We start from the raw sequence: 21,757 nt of genomic DNA, 5'->3' as shown, positions 1-21,757 counted from the left end.
TTGTTTTATTTCTTTTGTGTTTTTTTTTTAATAATAGATTTTTTTTTCATCTAGAGTGGACTTTAGATCTGGAACAAACTCAATATAGTCCACTGACCAAGCGAGTATTACAATTATTGGCAGTGGCCAGGTTCGATTTCATATTGTAATAGGGTGGATCTAGCTTAAACTGATAGTGCAATAATCTAAGTTTAATATTGGAGATTAAATGAGACAGACATGAATCACTGAAAGTTGGTTTAAATGGGCAAAGATCCCTAGAGTTGTCCATGGTGACCTCTTAGTCAGTTTTCAGTGTTAGGTTATAGATCTTGTGGCTGTTTTTACTCAGATAAGAAGTGGCTTCAATTATCTGAGCCTTTACTTTCTTGAATCAGTCAAAGCTGGTTTCAATATCTTTTAAGGACCAATATCCCACCATATCCATATGGATTTTTCCCCATTATACCACATTGTCTCATAGCTTTATTATTTATGAAATTATTCTTGTACATATATGTATTTTTGCTTTTTTAATGTTATAAAGCATTTAAATTTAAATTTGAGGGCTAAAACAGCATTTTTTTCTGCTACCTAGCACCTAGCACCAGACCTGGAATATAGTAAGAATTCCACAGAAGGGAAATTGATTAGATGAAATCCTAATGAATTTGAAGAGTTTCTTTATCAAGTCAATGTGATTAAAAAATATAAGTCTCTGCTTTAAAGGCATTTGAGTGGCACTATTACCAGTAGAATATGGATAAACCCACTTTCTGAATAGATAAAGAGAACTTTTGATTAGGTTCTAAAAACTGGTTACATCTCACAAGATAGGCTGACTAGTGCTCAGGAAGACAAATTCTTCCCTCTCAAATTTGTCCCTCTCATTGGATTATGTGAACTGAGCATTTTTAAAAAGCCTATTCACCTTTTTCTGTTCAGGAGAGAGTCAAATGTGCATTAAAGTGGACATAGAATGGAGTCAGGGTTGGAGTTTGATGGTGGTCAGGGTTGCACAGACAAAAGGGAGCCTATGCATTCACACTGTCTCCTCTTTGCCAGGAATCTTTCATTACTGCATTAGTGCAGAAGCACATAAGGGCCTGGCTTATACTTACTTAGACTGAGAGAAAAAAAAAAAAAAAAAAAAAGCTTTCAAATATACTGTCCAACTCAAGTGATGGCAGCAACTAGGGCACTGGTATTATTTCTCCAGAAGCAAGTGAAAGAAGCAGACATGTCATTACCTGTATCACCTGAGAGTTTGATTTAAGGATGGTATTTATGAATCCAGATTGCTTTATAAAGTAGGGGAACATTGTAATTTTCTAGGAAAAGTAGCCTTCTAATCAGTAATGTAGACTTTACTCCTAGTTGATGATTAATTTGTTTTTCATTAAATTCTCATCTTTTCCCGTGCAAATGAATTTTGTCATTATTTTGTCCACATTTCTAAATTAAACTCATGGTAGCATGATTAGTGTACCAACATCTGCATATTAAATTAGGATGCATAAACATTTTAATTTTGTTGGTCTGACCAAAACATAAATAGTGAATTAATTATGTTGTACAATTATTTAAGTACTTCTTTGCTTTTGTTTAGAATGTTTTACAAATATATTCATATGTCTTTATTCTGCCTAGCTAAATTGATTCTCATTTGGGGGATCATTTTGTAGTTATTTTGAATGGGACTTGCCATTTGCTATTTCCTCCCTAATTTCAGTATTGATACATAGAATTTCTATTGACAGCCATATTTCAAATAGGAATATTAAAGAATATATGTGTTTACCAGTATCATGTAATATAAAAAGTAAAACAGAATATATGGTGAACTACAGATTAAGATTTTTAAAATTTAAATTTGAAAATTTTCAGTCCATAAAATAATGATTAATACAAGGAAAATAAATGTATATTGCCTTAATTGAAGACTTACTAACAATGAATCATTGAATCAAAAAATAAATCATAGATATAATTAACAGCTATGTAAAAATGATGTTAAAGCAAAATTCTTATATGTAGCTAAAGTAGTCCTCACAAAAAAAAAAAATTATGTCTTTGAGAAAAGACATTTACATATTAGAAAAATATAAATATTGAATTTAATTTATAATTTAAAAAATTAAAACAAAAATAAACCTACAATCATTCTCAAAGAGGAGATCTTGAAAATAGGAGAAAAATAAATAAGATGGATTGCAGGAAATTATATTTATTATAATTTTATATTATTTTAAATTTTTTTCATTTTTTAAAAATCACTAAAACTGTGTTTTGAGAAAGTAATCAAACCAATACCTCTATAGTTAATCCGAAATCAAGTCAACGAATCTTTTTTTTTTATTTTTGGCTGAGGAAATTGTGGTTAAGTCACTTGCCCAGAGTCACAGAACTAGGAAGTGTTAAGTGTCTGAGATCAGACTAGAACTCAAGTTCTCCTAATCTCAGAGTTGATACTCTATCCACTGTACCACCTAGCTGCTCCCAGGTCAACAAATCTTTAGCTGACCAAAAAGAAAAGGGAGAAAAATAAAGTTAACCTACATTTTTAAAAAAACCTAATATTTAAAGTATAATAGTGAAGGTTTTTTTTGTTTGTTTCAAAAACTACAATGTACAGTTATGTCAGCAAATCTGAAGATTTTTTAAAAATAGAAGATTTATCTGCAAAAATATAGAGAGCCTAAAAGAATAGAATGTGAAATAAGAACATTATCCCAACTTTAGAATAGCAAATTAAACTAGCTACAAAGGAGCTACTTAAGTGGGAGGAGAATCAGCTGAATTGACTTTGTACGTGAGTGTATTAAATACATAATTAAAAATTGAGGTCTATTTTATATAAAATATTAGGAATAAGTTTATTTTTTTTTTACCTAAACCAGGTAAAGAAAGTGAACTATAATCTAAAATCACTAATGAATATACATATTTTTTTAAATCCTAGCAAAAAGGATAACAACAAACATAGACTTTCTTGTTAGTAAGTCTAATCATAATTTATTATCATAATAGTTAATTGTACAAGGAAGAAAAGCTCTTTTATATGAATCAGTAAATCTTAGCATCTGAAGACATTGTAGTAAGTTCCTTTTGATCATTAAAGAGAGATGGAAACTAAAGGAAACTGCATTAAAGATTCTTCTCTTTTTATTATGGTTATAAAGTTAGAATTAAAACAGAAACCATTTCTTAAATTTTGATCTAAGTGAACATTACTATAGCATTAATACTGAATAAATATGCTTGTGAGATTTAAGATTAAAAAGACTTCCATTTACATTTTGACAAATTTTTATCACCCAATATTTTTGGAGTTTTAAAAAAAGGAGTGAATGAAATGTTCAATAGAAATGTTACCATGTTAATACAGAAAAGTATTGATGAGGTCTAGATATGGGGTACCTAAATGAAATTAGGGTTTAATTGAAGTCTAGTGGCAGGTTTGGAGTACAGGGAGTCAAATAGAGTTCCCCTGCAACCCTTTTGGATTCATTGCAAGGATATGGAGTTAAATGAGGTCTAGAAGTGATGCAAGTCCCTAATAAAGGAATTTATAGGCCCAAAAAGCTAGATTGATAAAAGATGTTTATTATGGGGTTTGGAAGTAAGGTTAAAGTATAGTTTAGGAAATAGGTAAGGATAAAGAGATAAGAAGGGCACCAGAAAGAGGATTCCAGTGGACAGAGGGTCCTAGCATTCCAAGCTTAAGGCTGGCATGTTTGGAACCTCTTTAAAGAGAGGATTCCAGCTTAACTCTTTTATAATGAGAGATTCAGCTGGAGGGGCCTGTGGGTGGAGTCCCAAGTTGGCTGAGATCCAGGTGGGAGTGGGGGAGTGGGACAGGTTCGAATCTTCTAGTGGAATTCAAAGGGACCAGGATTTGTGAATCAAAAGATCCTGGACTGATAATGCATCAACTAGAATCTCAAATTAGCTATATATTTTGGATATGCTTGTTTGGGAATGTGATTGTTTGGGAGAAAGGGAAGGTAACAATAAGAAGACAAAGATATTATAATGAATCGATGTAAAGAAATATTTTTAGGCTTACTGATAGTCATCATGTCCATCTTGATTTTGTAAAGTATTCATTTTTTAATATCTCCTTTATTTAGGCTAAAGAGTTTAAAATATGTTTTATGATATTTCAAAAGTTTGTGAAACATAGTTTTGTAGTAATTAATCATTTTATTAAAAAGAATTGTTATCTGGCAATCTTTCTCTTGGATCAAAAATGAATCATGATCTTGGACCCACAGTTCATATGTCATTGGAAGAGTGGGAGTTCCTGAGGAGGACAATCAACTCTAAATGGGTTAACAATTCATGAGAAGAAAAATGAGATGTGAAACTATTCTAATGAAGGATTGGGGCATATAATTTAATGTTTTTTGGTTCTAAATTGCCCCACCTTGGGCAATCTATTCAAAGAATTTAGGCCCCACCCAAACCTAAATAGAAAACAATGAGCAGGCATTCACCTAGATTGCATGGGCTAGGTGGGGTAAAATTTTGTCAAAGATCAGAGGCTGAGTTTCAAATAAAGAAAGGGACAGAGAAAAGTCTGAATTCCCCTATAATAAGTTATTATTAATAATCATTTCTTGAAATTTGGTAAACAATAGGGTTAACTAAATCTCTTAAGTCATTTTTAAATCTTCCTACTTACATGAAATAGAAAGATTATCTCCATAGCTTTAAAGATTCTCAAAGCAAAGAGAGAAATTATGAAGTTGCTATAAATAGCTCTTATGAGAGCTTCTTATGAGAAGTGATGTAGACTAAAATTAGGGCACTGATAACCTAGAAAATGAGCAAAAAAAATGAATAGCAATGATAAACATAAGTGACAAAAGATATTTTATTTGATATTAGGACTTGAGAAAAGGAAGTTCAAAGATTATTTAGACTGTGGATCTGAGAAAGTAGGAAAATGATTATGCATTTAGTAGAATTAGTGAAGTCAAGAGGAATAACAGTTGTAAAAGAAAGACAATAAGCCCCTGTTAGATATTAAGTTTAAGGTGCCAGTAGGATTTCACATAAGGGATGTCATGGTACTATGGTTTTTTTGAATGAATGATTAAAGCATGTAGATTGCTACCATTCAGTAAATATTTATTTTTATTTTTGAAACATGAATTATGAGTTAGAAGTAGAATTGATATTAAGAGTGATCAAAATAATTTTCTGCTTAGTTGAACCATTTCCCCAAACCATAAAATGAAAAGTATAAATTTCTGACTTCTATTTATTGTAACCTACCAGTCTACTGACTTTATGTAATAACATTTATTTTACCTGTAATGCCAGAGAAACTGAGGCAAGATCGAGATTAGAGAGTTTTTAATATCTTATTTGAAAGGGAGAGATTTACTGGGACCAAATGGATATGGTTTGGTCCTAGGGCTGAATGAGACTCCATGTTTCCAAGAATCCATCACTAATGTGAGTTCTCAATGACATATATATATATACACTTGTTGCTCAGCTACAGGGGCAGACTGAGGCAGGGACAGAGTCAGAACACTGAGAGCAGGAACGGGACTATCATCAATATGGTTCTGACAGGGTCAAGGGAGGCATTCTGATAAGTAGGGAATAATACAAATAAAACAAAATTTACTCAAATAAATGAGGAATATATTATAATTTGCTTTATAGTGCACAAAATTTAATCATTTAATAAATTAATTGTTTTTTTTTATAAATGTAAATTTATAGCAAAAAGCTAGCCATAATGTCATCAAAATGTATTGCTACTTGTAATTCTTCCCAGCTACTGAGATCAGTATTTTGTCTTAATAACAATTACAACAGAAAACTGTTTTATGTAAATAAGAGAGTGTGAGTGAGAGGAAAAAATGTATTTCTTTGTTTAATAAAGTAAATAACTATTCAAATATAAAACATAAAAAATCACGTTCAAATGCTTGTTTAATCATGTAATTAAACAAGATGATTAATAATTCTTATCCAGGTGGAGTAAGACCAAAAGTATCATTGATTGTCCATGGAAGTTGATTCTTTTCTCTGTCCGTATTTAGAAATATAAAGGTTCTTAAAAGAAAATTAAAATTGCTTCCAAAGCTCAAGGAAGTGATTAAAAAGCAAGTCTTTACTTATTTGGATTTCATTTGTCATGAAGTCTTTTTTTAAAAAGTGGAAAATATGTCAAAATTTTATTTTTGCAAACATTATACATAGTTTTAATTTCTACATAAATACAATCATCTTATAATTCAGAGAATACATTTGAGAATGAGAGATTGATATATTTGGAACATTTATTTTAATACATGCCAAATATTAAGTTTTAGAAGAATGTTTCTGTTATAAAATGAATTTAATCCTCTTTATTGTGACTACTCATAAAAATAGCAATTTATTCTTTTTACTTGCACATCCCTTAGAATGCTTTGGAGTGAGAAAATTAATGTATTTGCAAGAATGATGCAGTATTTTGTGGCCCTATATTTCATCTTGACATCATTAAGCATCAGTTCAGTGCCCAATATAGTATTCCCACATTATTCCAGGAAGATTCAAAGATATGAGAAAATATTCCTAATCTACCCCTGCATAGATATCAGAGATTATATGGTGTTATACATTGCACACATTTTCACACTTTTTTCAATGTAAAGATCAGTTGTGGTTACTTTCACACACATACACACACACATACACACACACACACACACACACACACACAAAACCTGTCATATAGCATGGTTTTCAAGGAAGGTAATATGAAAGACATCATGGTGATGTAAGAAACAGAAAATATAAATAAATAAAATAAAAATATCCTATATAGAACATGAGAATCATTTTAATTTTAAATCTTTTTAGTCAGTCTACAAATAATTTATAAAAATTATATTGTTATATTGTACATATTTACATATGTATTCATATATTTAGTTACATATTTTTTCAAAGCAATATATTTCATCTAAAATCAAAATGTAGTCAGATATACATATACATATGTGTGTATGTGTATGCTAAGAAAAAAGGAGAGAGAAAAAGAGATTTTCATTGCTAGAAAACCTGCTTAAATCAAATTTCAGTTAAATCAACATTTTTTAAACTTTTAATGACATAATTTTAGGAAAAACTGCTCTGCATCAGTAAGAATCATAAAATTGTTAAATCTAATATAATCAAACATTTCCTTTAGGTCATGAAGAGATGTTTCTATCTTCATGATGCCAAAACACACAAATAAATAAGTTCCATCATAAAAAGTTTAGAGGTGTGTCACATATCAATTTTTTCCTGTTCATTTCATTAAAAATACTATGGATTATGGATACACCATAAGGCACCTTGAAGGGCAGTATTGAGCACATTACATTGATAGAAATAGATCTCAGAAACTCCCTTCCACCTCTTCGGCCTTTTTTTCAGATCTAATTGGAGCAGTAACAGAAAATAAAATCTGTCCCTTTGCTTAACACCTTTATTTTTGACACCATCCTCAACCAAGGGATAAATCTAAAAATTTTATGCCTCTCCTCTTTTTTTCCTTTTAAAACCCAATTTGTCATCAAAGCATAGAGGATATGACTCTGTAATTTCCCTTAAATCTATTTCTTATACAAAATCCCTGCTGCCAATACCCTATATCAAGTTCTCATTATCTCTTGTCTAGACTACTACAACCACATTACTACTTCACTGCTGTCCCTGTCCTTAGTTGATCCTCTTTTTAATCCAAGTTACATACATGTCCATGTAATCATATCACCTTCTTCATCAAAAACATTTCCCATCCACCAGGTTCATCAGTTCAATTTGTAACCTATATCAAGGCCCAATTCAAATAATATTCCTGTTCTTCCAACTAGAAATGATGTCCTCCTTCTCTGATGTCCTATAATATTTTGCATAATTCATTACACTTTCATATTATACTTTTAGGTGTAGTTATAAGCATACATGTTTCATTTCTCATATGGATCAATAAACTTTGTGAAGTCAGGGACCATTCTTTCTCTTCTTTGCATCCCTCATGGCACTTGACATAGGGCCTTTTGCAGAAATGCTTAAAAATATCTTACATATTTATAGAATAATGTAATTTACCAAGTATTTTATAAATCATGTGCTAGGAACTCAAGATGTTGTCAGTCTTGTAGACATATGAGTCTAGAACTACTACCATTTTCAGGTCTAGAGAAAAGATCTTTCTATATCAAGGAGGTAAGTGATCAAGGGTAATTTGCAGAGCTATTTAAGATTTCCAGAAATCAGTAAGATAGATAGATGGCTTTTGAGAGCTGGTGATAGCATCAGAGATTGGTATTGGAATACAATGAGGATCAAGGAAGCTATAGCCATTCAAAGGAAAGAACAGTGTACTAATGGGGATGGGAATATAGAAAGAGAAGTAATTTGTTTGGATCTCCTCCTAAATTGTCATCATGCTATGATTTGTTCTATGAGTGTTTCTATCACACCCATTTGTCCACCCCACCCTGAGAAAGCATACCAGTTCAAGATAAACACAGGAAACAACTTTGAGTTTAGATACAGTCTTGAACTGCTTATTTGAATTATACTAGGTAATCTTGCTTCCTTTTTCCAGTTGAAAACATTTCTCTTTCCCATCCATTGTTGGCAGTAGCAGCACTTGTCATATGTAACACTATCCTATTTTTATTTCCACAATAATCCTGTGAGGTAAATAGTACAATAATTATTCCCATTTTATAGATTAGAGGAAAATACTCAAAGACTTGAAGTAATTTACCAAATATCAACCATTTCCCCCCATTTAACAATATTTTACTTTTTTCAATTATATGTGAAAATAGTTTTCAATATTCACTTTTATATAAAATTTTGAGTTCCAAATTTCTTCTCCCTTCCCTTTTCCTCTCCCCTTTTCACAAAACAGAAAACAATATGAAATAGGTTGTACAATCATATCATATTTCTACTTTAGTCATGTTGTGAAAGAAGAATCAGAATAGAAGGGGAAAACTATGAGAAAAATCAAGTGAAAAAGTATGGTTTCATCTGCATTTAGACTCCATAGTTCTTTCTCTGGATTTATATAACATTTTCTGTCATGAGTCTTTTGGAATTGTCTTAGATTATTGTACTGCTGAGGAGAATTAAACCTACAATAATTGATCATCTCACAATGATGTTATTACTGTGTAACATGTTTTCATGGTTTTGCTCACTTCAGTCAGTATCGTGTATCTTTCTAAGTTTTCCTGAAATCCATCTGTTCATCATTTCTTATAGCACAATAGTATGCTATTACATTCACATACCACACTTTTCAGCCATTTCCCAACTGATGGACATTCACTCAATTTTCAATTCTTTGCCACCACAAAAAGAAGTTGCTATACATATTTTGGTACATGTAATTACTTTCCCCTTTTCCCCTTTGGGTATAGACCTAATAGTAGTGATATTTCTGGATCAAAAATTATACACAAGATTATAGCCCTTTGAGCACAGTTCCAAATTGCTTCCTAGAATGACTGGATCACTTCACAACTTCATCAACAATTCATTAGTACTTCAGTTTTCCCACATCTTCTCCAACATTTATCATTTTCCTTTTCTGTCATCTTAACCAATCTGCTAGATTTTTTAAAAATATCAACCTTTAAGTGGTAGAGGTTGAATTCAAACAAAGGTCTTCTAAAGCTATATCTGTACAAAAGGATTTAACCTTGTCCAACGTAGATGAATATGAGTCAGCTGTATCTCTGTTATTATCCAGTTCTCAGTCATAGATCTAAGTTAGGCCAAAAATGGGACCTGTACCTTAGAAGCACTGGGCTCTGTACTGAGCATGGAGAAAGTTCAGAAGCAAATAGGCACTTACTTGTTGTCCTGATCCTTATGGGCAGAGTGATGAGTAAATTCCAAATCCCAGTTCAGTTGAAAGCCTACATGTAGTGAGATAACCAAGGCAGGAACCCAGAGTGGAGTCTACAATTATGATACTCTGAACTTGCAGAACTTTCTAGCTGGCTGAAAGTGGATAAATCTAGCAAGTCTATTGGAACTATCTAACATAGGCTAGACTATACTTTCTTCTACCCAAACCTGGGTCAGGAAATTGCAGAATTCAGGAAGGCAGTGACTAGATTTTGTTCTGGTTGATATGGTTACTTTGGGAGCACTGAAAGCATATACATACCTGGTCTGACCTATTCCTGAAATCCTGGTATAAGAAAACACTCAAAACCCATCCTAAGCAAAGGAAGAATCTAAAAGGACATAAACTTAATCCAAACATCTTCTTTAAAAGTGTACAGAGCCTTGTCCTAACATATACTCAAGTCAGGAAGTAGGCTAGATGAATACCAATGGATTCCACTCTAAAAAGCTATTATGGTGACAAGGAATTCAAGCTCTAAATCTAGGAGATAATATCTCCAAAACATTTACAAGCCAAACCTCAAAAAGAAATGAAGTTTTGGTACAAATTCAAATGGAATTCCTGGAATAGAAGAGTTTTATTGTTTAGAGAGTTATTTTCATTTTAAATAAACTAAAATAAGAGTAGTAGATTAAGGAAAGGAAAAGAAATGAGAGCTATCAACATTTAACAGCTTGGTATAAGAAGTAAAAAACTGTATCCAACCAAGATTATAATTCCATGAGATATATTTAAACAGTAAAAAGACTAAAAAAATGGAATATGTAAGATATATCATGGTAAAAAATAAACTGACTTGGATAATGATCAAGGAGAAATAAATATAAAAGTACCTGAAAATCATGACTAAAAGAGAAAAAAAAAACACTATAAACATAATTTTTCAACAAATTTTAAAGTAAAACTATTCAAATGCCTTAGATGCAGAGAACACAGTGAAAAATAGAAAGAATCCTGAAGAAAACACCCCATTTAAAACTCCCAAGAACATTATAGTCAAAATTCAATGCTTCCGATAATCTAAATAGCCAGAAAGCATTCAATACTGAGTAGCCACAATCAGGATCACAAAATATTTAGTTGCTAACAATATAAAGGAGATAAGCACTTTGAATATGAAATTCCAGAAGGCAAAGGATATAAAGTTACATCTAAGAGCAATTTATCTAGCAAAACTGAGGTAAAGTGAGGAAAGAATTTCAATTTCATTTAATTTCAATGAAATAAAAGATTTTTAAGCAGTCTAAAGAAACATAGAGTTAAACCTAAACAAATAACTTTAAGGAACTAAACAAGGATATGAATTTCCTACATTCTGCTATGAAAAGATGATACATGTCTTTTCAGAACTCTATTATCAGGGCTCATGGAGGAAGTCTAAATAGACAGAAAGTCTATTATATGCTGATGATCTTAAGCATGGAAAGAGAAAGATATCCCTTACAACATTTTTTTTTAAATCTTCTTTTTATAATGAATTTGACAAACATGAATATTTCAATACAGAAAAAAACAGACAACTTAAATGCACCAGTGCATTTATTTCTTAAAAGATATTTATTGAGGCAGCTAAATTGCACAGTGAATAGAGCACCTGAAATCAGGAGGACCTGAGTTCAAATCTGTCATCAAACATAACACCTACTAATTGTGTGACCCTGGGCAAATTACTTAACCCCAATTGCCTTGCCAAAAAAACAAAAGCCTATACTGTTCTATGAGGGAGTTAGCAAGTTAGAAAGTTCTTGCTAAGTATAGTGGAAAAAACATCAAATCTAAGGTCAAAGGACATAGATTCCAACTGCAGTGTGTCACTTACTGTACTACTGTGAATAAATAACAATCTCTTGAGGTTTCATCTTTCTCTTCTGTAAAATTAAGGAATTAGATTAGATTGGTTATATCAAACTCAAAAAGAAAGGGATCTGCACTGATCTTGTGTTCACTTAGAAAACCACAAATTAGCATTATTTATGTTGTATTGAATTTTATTTATTTTAATCAGTGTTTCCCAATTATATTTTAATCTGATATTCTAAGGAGTTTTTCTAGCTCTTGATACTTCTATACTAAACTCAGTTGCTTTTCAAGTATACAAAGAAAAGAAAAAAGGCACAAAATAGAAACTTAAAGATGTTAGTTTAGAATAATTGAGGAAAGGAAGATAAACCAAAGATTAGTAAAAAAAAAAAAAAAAAAAAGAGGCAAGTCTAATAGGGCATACAGAACCAAAGCATTTTCTTTACTTATTTGCTGTTTTCTAATTTTTTTGATCCTTCTTGGTTAAAGACTAAGAAATTGGAGCAAGATCTTTTGCTCTTTTTATGTATCTTTTTTTTCTCTTAATTGTAAAACATATATACTCACTCAGATGCACATAAGAATACATCAAACATTTTAAAATGAATATCTTTAATATTTGCATTGCATACACCCCCACCCCAATTTGTTATATATACTTATCCTTGAACTATTTTGCCTTTGATTTTTAATATTTGTCAAAAGGAACGTTATGTTGCCCATTTTCCCTTCCTGACTATGCAAAATAAATTTGCAAAATGTTTTATTCCCCTTTAATTGATTTCCTTAGGAGAATGAGTTGTTCTAAGTCTTTTAATTCCCTTTGGCTTTTTCATCAAAGACATAAATGCAGCTTTATTTTTTTATTTCCCATGTGAAAATGTATGACTAATTATTCATTGCTGTCATCTATTATCTGGGGAAAATAATATTAGAATTTTTAAAACAAGATCTTTTATGTTTTAAGCCCTCTTAAGGAAAAAAAAAAAAAGGCAACTTTTTACCATTGATTTTTTTAAATGTTCTGGAACTTGAGACCCTGGTTCCTGAGGAAAACAGAAATTTTATCTCAATTATAAATCTCAGATCTACATCATGAATGACTAAGGTTAAAGAAACATGATAAACTCATTTGGGCAGAAAAGTTTCTGAGTAGTGTGGATTTCTTTGAAGATGATCAACTTCAAAAAGAGAACATGAAACTTGGAGTATTGAAAATGTGTAACATTAAATTTTTACTTTAGCTAAGCTGCAAATGAGAATCTCTGTTCTTTATAGTTGATGCTTCATAATTTTTTATATTTTGTTGTATTCATCTTTTTTTAAAAAAACAAACCAAACTGGACAGCATAAGCAACTTTTTTTTTGGTTGAGGCAATTGGGGTGCCCAGGGTCACACAGAGCTAGGAAGTGCCAGTGTCTGAAGTCAAATTTGAACTCAGGTCCTCCTGACTTCAAGGCTGGGGCTCTATGTTTTGTCTTAAATACAAAATCATACATCATGTTGGGAGACAAAAATCAAAGCAAAATGGAAAAAAATGGGAGAGATTAAAAAAAAATAGAAAAGAAAAGTGAACACAGAATGAATGTTGACTTATATTCAGTCTCCAGAGTTCTATGGCATTTTCTATCCAAAATCTATTAGAATTGCTTTGGATGGATCACTGAACTGAGAAGACCCAAGTCTTTCATAGTTGATCATCACACATTCTTGCTGTTATTGTGTACAGTGTAGTCCTGGTTCTGCTTGTTTCACTCAGCATCAGTTCATGTAAATCTTTCCAGGCCTTTCTAAAATTAATTTGTTCATGATTTTTTTATAAAACAATAATATTCCATTATTTTTATATACCAAATTATTTTTATTTAAAGAGCAATTTATATGTTTCATTGTCTCTCATTAGAGCTGTAGTTTATTTTTTAAATATGGCCTAGCTATTAGCACAATGTTTATTAACCTGTTGAAAGTCAGCCACTCTTCTGTCCATTTCTTTTTCTGTCTACATGTCTATATATATATTCATGCACTCCACAATTTAAGGAGAGGCTGAGGTACACTAAGGATTCCTTTTATTGTAACATCTAATAGCTTCTGATTCACTTCTTATTCTTAAAAACAAACAAACAAACAAAAAAAATAATTATAAAGCAGGGTAGATTTCAAAAATAACTTCAAGATGGGAAGAATTTGCTAATCCTCTGAAAGATGTGGTTAGAATTACAAGTAATTTGAAAAATCAGTATGAATAGTTATGCTTGACTAGAATAAAATATAGTATACATGGATTTTCTGTAATGTAGCTTCTATGACATTGGGATCAGATCATCTAGTATAAAAAAGATTGGCAGATGAGAGACAAAAACAATAATTATTTCTTTTCTAGGTTCACTTAATTTTATAAGGCTAATATATCAGAGAAGATACTACACCAATGTTTGAGAACCAAGTTTCTGAATGTCAAGTTCTTTGATGCAAAATTGGATTACTTAGGAAATATGAATATGTGTGCTGTTTTTTCAGAAACATTTAAAACATAGACATTTGTCAGGGATGTTTTGTTGACATGTATCTGTTACACTAGAAGAGAAAGCAGGTTGGTTTGGAAAGCTCTTGCCATCATTCAAGTTCCTAATGTCTGGGTCACAGTAACACCTGAGGTAATTGTATTCTAACTTCAGTAATTATGCTTATCTGGAACTCTTCCTGTTCTCCAAATTGAATAAATAATCCTTTTTAAAAACTCTTGGGATACTCACTGTTTCTAGGGCAATCTGAAACTTGCCATTTATCTCAGTAGTAACAGAAAGAGTTAGTCCAGTGTGTTAGGTCTTTGGTAAGGCAAAATGTTTTTAATATGATTATTATGTATGAATTTCTATTATTGTCCCATTAATCACCCTCCTAAAGGGAGCTATAGGGTAAAATTCACTTTGAATCATTAAGCGAATAACCCCTGTCAACCTCAGAGGTAGCCTAATGTATTCTTTCCTCTTTACTGTTAATATTTCACTGTATAATTACAGCTCCCAATCCATGTGAAGCTAATGAAGGCAAAGGCCCATGCTCGCATATGTGTCTGATCAATCATAACAGGAGTGCCGCTTGTGCCTGCCCCCACCTGATGAAACTGTCACCGGACAAGAAGACTTGCTATGGTAAGGTTCTTCAAATGTTTAGCAGAAATTCAAATTAAATTGTTCTAGATTATAGAAATGTTAAGATTTTTATGCCAACAGAAGCATGAGAGGATTTGTCATTCCTTGAAAATGTTTGAGACACTGCTATTTCCTAGCAATGTTGATGATTCATCTACTTTCAGAAAGATTGGCAGACACTTTAAAATATGTAGTATGGGGTATTCTGCTCTTTATTACCTTATTCATGTTTCCTATTACTTTTGCTTTTGGTGTGTTAGCAGAATTTATCTCTGGGAAACAGTGAGATTTATAAGTGTAAAGTGTATCATCAGAAAATGATGATGCAGGTAGCCTGCACCCACAAAGAAGTATTTAAAAGCTTTAATCTCTGCCTGCACTTCATCTGAAGTCATTTTTGCATCATTTTAGTGGGGGAATTAACAATTTAGAGGGGAAATGGGATACAATATAAACTTTGCAAGGCGTAAAACAGATTTTAAATAGCATATTTTTATAAAATTTATGAAAGCAGTTACAATAGACTTTTTTAAATAATGAAATGTCTATTTGTAATCTCATGTTTTGTTTTGTTTTTATTTAAAGGGAGGGTTTAGTGAATCTCCAAAGCTTAGTGTTTAATCATACATTCTATGATATTTATAGTATCAAATCCTTCATTAAAATGACAGAATACATTCAGAATATGAAAGTAATAACATATCTTAATTAGTATAGAGAATAAAAAGAATAAAATTTTAGTGAAGCTTCCATTTAGGTTGTTGCAATTCATTGAAAGCAAGTTACCTGTAAATTCAATATGATGAACATTATTGTCATTAATGTTTATGGTCTAAGGAATTGTGATTTTAAAAGTAAATGGAACCCATTGAAACCTAGTTTTGTAAAATTGTATCTAAATGTGATTTGGTAAGAAATGTATGAGCTCACTATAATTCACTGATGGTATAAGAAATGATTTCTTAGATTCTTCCACATTCCATTCAATTTAAAATTAGACTCAATTATAATATCATACAAAGAAAATTTAGAAATTTGACATTTTTAGAGCTTATATAGTTGAAGATGTGTTTATGTTAGTTGCATATGCATTTGATGTACTTTGAACTTCTTAGTTACATTGGAAAAAGAAAAAAAGTGATTTTAAAAATTCTAGATATACAAGTTTATTTCAATGATGTGAGTTAATTAAATAAGGGTACATCATGAACATCATGTTCTCTATTTTATATTAATTATTGCTTTCAGTAATTAAAAAAACATTAAATAATCATGTGAAAATTGGCTTTCTAGGTATTTTTACCTAATTGACTTTACAAATAAAAAACATCTGATATCTTCTTTTCTAGAAATGAAAAAATTTCTTCTGTATGCAAGACGTTCAGAAATAAGAGGAGTGGATATAGATAATCCATATTTCAACTTCATCACAGCCTTTACTGTCCCTGATATAGATGATGTTACTGTGATAGACTTTGATGCCTCAGAAGAACGTTTGTACTGGACGGATATAAAGACACAAACTATTAAACGTGCCTTTATTAATGGGACTGGGTTAGAGACTGTTATCTCAAGAGGTAAATAGCTCAAGAATCACTGCCATAAAATAGTTGTGCTATATCTAAATCCATGTTTGCAATCATTTTAAATATCCATGTTTCACATTTTTAGAGTAGCATCAACATAATTGATAATACCTACATAGTTATTTACATTTGCAATTCCATTCTTAGTCATATAAATTTCCAAGATACTTTTTTCCCCATATCACTAAAAGAAAGTTAATAGAATTATTGATTTAAAGCTGGAAGGGGTTCTAATTATCTTATTTTAAAGATGGGGGAAATGAGAAGGGCCAAAAGAGAAATAATTACTAGCTTGAAATCACAAAAGGAATAAATGTGAGAGCCAGCTTTTGAATTCAGGTTCCCAAACTCAAAACCCAGCACTCTTTTTCCCTTGCTACTTACTCACATATTTATGATTAAAACAGATCAGAAGTAACTCTTTAAATTCTTCACTAAGCAGTTAGAGGTTTAAATCATATATTGAACATTAAAATAATAATGACAACTATCACATCAGTCATTTCAAGAAGATTTTGGGAATTTAGAAGCAGAAATTGCAGAAGAGGTTTCCTTACCATCTGGGTCTTTCTGAATCAAGACCCCTCTAATTTTCTTATTCCCTTATTTCCTCATCTCCTCTTTCACCCCTCACTCTCTAATTCAATTAGTTAGTATTTTGTACAGCAAAATAATGGTTTGACATGTATACTTATTTTGTATTTAATTTATACTTTAACATATTTAACATGTATTGGTTATCCTGCCATCTAGGGGAGGAGGTGGGGGAAAGGAGGGGAAAAATTGGAATGAAAGGTTTGGCAATTGTCAATGCTGTAAAATTACCCATGCATTTAACTTGTAAATAAAAAGCTATTAAAAATTAAAAAATATATATTAATCAGTATTTATATCATGAAGAGTAGAAGAGGAGAAAGTTGATGAAAACCATTTCCTTCAGTCTTACTCTAGCCTATCATTTATTAACAGCAACTAACATTTATATGTGCTAAGCATTGTTGATCTTCAAAACAACCTTGTGAGGTAGGTGTTATTATCCCCATTTTATAGAAGAGAAAAATCCTAAAGATCCTTCTGCAGATGAGGAATCTCCTAAAGACCTAACCCACCTGAGTAACTCATTTCAATACATGAATTAGCATAAACTCATTTAAGTTTAGGCAGCTTAGATAAAAATGGTAGTTTTGAATCGGGTGGTGAAAATCTTGCACAATTAGCACTATCTGTGAAGGTCAACATCATTTGTGAAAGTCAACATGGCTTTGAGGTTAATCAGACTTCCATTTATTCCCTCATGCTTTCATTCAGTTAATACAGCTTGTATTGAGTACTCATTATATATCAGACACTGTGTTAGGCAGACAAAAAAATAAAAAATAAATTATATCTTCATTTCCAACCTTATAGGCACTTACCTTTTTAATTTGGAGGGGATAAGATCTATGCACATGAATGTACTGTAATGCCAGAGAAGCTGAGGCAAAATAGAGATTAGAAAGTTTTTAATATTTTATTTGAGAGGGAGAGATTGTTCTGGGGGCATGTTGCCCCCAGAGATGATGTCTCAAAGCATCCAGCAAACCATCCAGAGTTCTCAATGGACTATCAATCCTGTTCTGACAGGGTGTGGGGAGGCCTCAGACATTCTGATAAGTTGGTATCAAGAAGAACAATGACAGAATGGGGGGAGGGCACTGGACATTCTGATAAGTAGGGAAGTCTGGGATCATGATGTCTAAGATAGAAGGTCTTTCTCTTTATCTGGATTAAACATTTACAATTTATAATCTTAGTTTAGCCAGCCCTAAATTATATCAGTTCTTATGATTAGGAGGAAAGGGTGGTGTTGCAACCAGGGGGATTGAGGCAGAACAATGAAAGGAAACTGAGTCAGGACAATTAGAAGGGAACTGTGGCACAAAAATAATCACTTTTTAATGCTTTATTGTTTGCAAATTGTTTTACACATTATCTTGTTTGAGTCAAATTATAAGATAATTATTATGAGTATTATTATCCTCATTTTCCAAATTTGGAAATAGACTTACCTAGAATAGAGCTTTGTAGAAGCAGATTTTGAACACAGTTCACCTCAGCTCCAAAGTTCAATATTCTGTTTGCAATTCCTCTAAAGCACAGAACTTACAGACATACTCAAAGTAAAATACAAAACTAAATATTCAGGGAAAACAAGAGAGACTCTGAATGTTTAACTATCACTTTAGTTGCTGGTAGAAATAGTCACAATTAATCACTTAAAATACCAAAGACAGCAGAGAAGGCTTTAGGAAGAAATAAGGATAAGAATATTCTTTCTTTCACATGGTTAATAGTTGCAACTTCCAGCTTTGTTGGAGAGTTCACTTTTTTTTTTTTTATTTTCAAATGTGTTATTTGTTTATTTTAAACTTTAAAAAAAAAAACCTCAGGTTCTAAATTTCTTTCCTCCAACCTCTGTCCCACCCATTGAGATTGCAAACAATCTATCAATTATAATCTGAAATCATACAAAACATATTTCCATATTACTCATGTCACAAAAAAATTAAGAAAAATAAAGGGAAAAAATTAATTTGCATGCAAAATTCACCATTTTGGAAAGTTCATTTCATAAATCTTCATGTGGGCAATAGCTTTTCATGACCTCTCTTTCAATTAGGATACTCACCTCTTTTATAAGGGGAGCAGCATCTTTTCCTATAGACTGTCTAACTAATCCTCATCCTCTAACTACAGAGATAACTCTCAGCCTGTCTGAAAGCTTAAAATAGGTATCTCACAACTCACTTTCTAAAAATTAAGTTTGCTGAAATATGATGAAGTGAACCAAGGGCTTTGTATATTTCTTCAGGCATCGTTTTCATTCATTTAGACCCTGATTCTAGCTCTCCCTCCTACTTCTGACCTCATTAACTGTTCTGCCAAAGCTATCAATCAAACCTCATGCTAGAGGACTTTTAAAAATATACATTTTAAAAAGCATTTATTATTGCTTCCTCCCACTGTGACCCCCCTAACTCTCATAGGAATAATAGTCCAGCAAAACAAATTGTCACATTGTCCATGGCCTAAAACTGATGTTTCATTCCGAATTTTAAAGCTATCATCTCTGGCAGAAGGTGATGGATGGGTGCAGTATTTCTGATATTTGTTTATTTGTTGTTGTTTTTTTTTCCCCATCCTATCCATTCTAATTGGATAATGAGGTCATGGTGCAATGACCAGGTTCCAATCCTGGTTGTGCTTTTCACTCACTATGCTACCCTAGACAAATTAGTTCCTCTTTTCTGAAGTTCTCCTTCTTCCCTCACTTTCTTCTTATGTAAAATGAGGGAGTTAGACTAGATCAAAAAGCTTTTATGGACAACTAGGAGGGTCAATGAATAGAGCACCTGGTCTGGAGTCAGGAAGAACTGAGTTCAAATCCAGCCTTAGAAACGTACTAGCTGTATGACCCTGGGCAAGTCATTTAACTCTGTTTGCCTCAGTTTCCTTATCTGTAAATGAGCTGCAGAAGAGATGTTTCCAGAAAACCAATTAGAACACTGCAGCTGGCCTATAGTCCCTTGTCTTGTCTAACTAGGTCCCACAGTTTTTTGATGACATTCTTTAATTCTATTCTTTCCCAAAGTTCCTTATAATATTGATTACAACCTGCTCACACCTACCAAACACTTCTTTATTTATTCCTTGATTATTCATTAAATTTGTGCTAAGAATCAAGTACTGTAATAGTTCTCTGTGCTGTAAAGATGAGACAAACTCTGTGCCATGGAACTTAAATTTTGTTTGTGGAGAAAGAAGGAAAGAAACAGGATACATAGACATGTAAATATAAGTTATATACAAAGTAAATACAAAAAAATTAGAAAGAGAAAAATAGCAATTCGAAGAAGAAAACACATCAGGATAGCCCTCTTCTAGGAAGTGTATCTTGAGCCTTAAAGAAAGGTCAAGATTCAGATAGATTAAAACAAGGAGGAGATGCATTCTAGAATGTCATACAGGAAAAGCAATTAAATCAATTTGACTGCCCATTATATTGCTCTAAAGTGCAGAAAGAGATGGAGTATACAAGAAGTCTTGTAAAGTTGACTATAACAAGATTGTAAAGAGCTTTGCATGCTAAGCAAATATATGTTTTATCCTCTTGGCAAAAAGAAAGAAAGAAAAAAAGAAAGAAAGAAAGAAAAAGAAAAAGATCCATTAAAGCTTTGGGCAGGGACAGAGAATCAATTGAAAATGGAAGGAATTTAAGAATAGAAAACCAATTAAAAGCCAGTGTCTTCAAGCTAACATGGACCCCTCCCTTTCCCCCCAAAGTGGCACCCTATTTAGACTAGCCTTTTTTTTTCCTGCATTGCATATTTTGAGAGTACTATGTCTTAGCAAATATCCCTAGACTATATTCTATTTCTTCGGGGTCTTTAGGTAACAGCTAATGTCATTACTTATATGCTAATTTGCTAACTGATTTTAGTAAGGCCCTTCAGGAAGCATAAAACCTCAAGTCCAATGAATTGTTTTGTGGTCAAAATTTCATTCACATGTCAATTGTGAGAGAAACTTGTTGTGGGTTGTCAGTCCCTAGCACCCCTAAGATCCATATGAGCAATTACCTAAATCACATGCTTTCAATGTCCTACTTCTTTATATATACTATAGGAGTAGTCCATGTCAGCCTTCATTTATACCTTTCCTAAAAATGTGCTATTAAGAAATTCTTCTTCATGTATTATATATTTATTGCAAAGAAGAGGAAGATAAAAAATAAGTTCTAAGGAGTGTAATGAATAGAAAGAATCATGGGCCTTTGGAGATCGCAGACAATGCACAAAGCAGTAATGGAAAACATTCAAAAATCCCAGATTAGAATGCTTCTAAATTAGCACTCTTTTTACCTTAATGCTTTCTAAAGCTCTTTAGACTTTTTTTTTTTTTTCCTTCTAATTAAAACATGTGGAGTTTAGATCTCTTAATTGTATGATCAAGAAACAGTAAACCAAATATTCCAATTTGACTTAATGAATCCAATCTTAATTAGAGCTCAGTAATTTGTCTTAGGAATGTTAAAGGACTTTCCTCCCTTCCTATCCCTGTCAATTCTAGTTAATTACCTACTTTGAAAGATGTAAAATTCTAATGAATCTTTTAGAAGTTGAATCATTCCAACTTATTTCTACATAAAATGGACATATGCAGGTCAACAAAAATGACCTATTTTAAATAAAGCCAATTTTACTATGGAGATGGGGAAAAAAATCAAATTAGTTTGGAAAGTAAGGTACACAGCTCATTT

General features: G+C 31.9%; 1 protein-coding gene across 1 annotated transcript in view; it reads left to right on the top strand.

Moving 5' to 3' along the window:
• LRP1B (LDL receptor related protein 1B) overlaps positions 1-21,757 on the top strand; it is a 2,378,573-nt gene that overhangs the window by 1,630,601 nt on the left and 726,215 nt on the right. Inside the window, exons 28-29 of the mRNA XM_031963676.1 lie at positions 14,741-14,872; positions 16,222-16,449. Coding sequence (XP_031819536.1) covers positions 14,741-14,872; positions 16,222-16,449 — 360 coding nt within the window. The remainder of the gene's footprint in view (positions 1-14,740; positions 14,873-16,221; positions 16,450-21,757) is intronic.

The sequence above is a fragment of the Sarcophilus harrisii genome, chromosome 3 (assembly GCF_902635505.1).
Source record: "Sarcophilus harrisii chromosome 3, mSarHar1.11, whole genome shotgun sequence".
Taxonomy (NCBI): Eukaryota; Metazoa; Chordata; class Mammalia; order Dasyuromorphia; family Dasyuridae; genus Sarcophilus; species Sarcophilus harrisii.
This window is presented reverse-complemented; position numbering and strand designations above follow the sequence as displayed.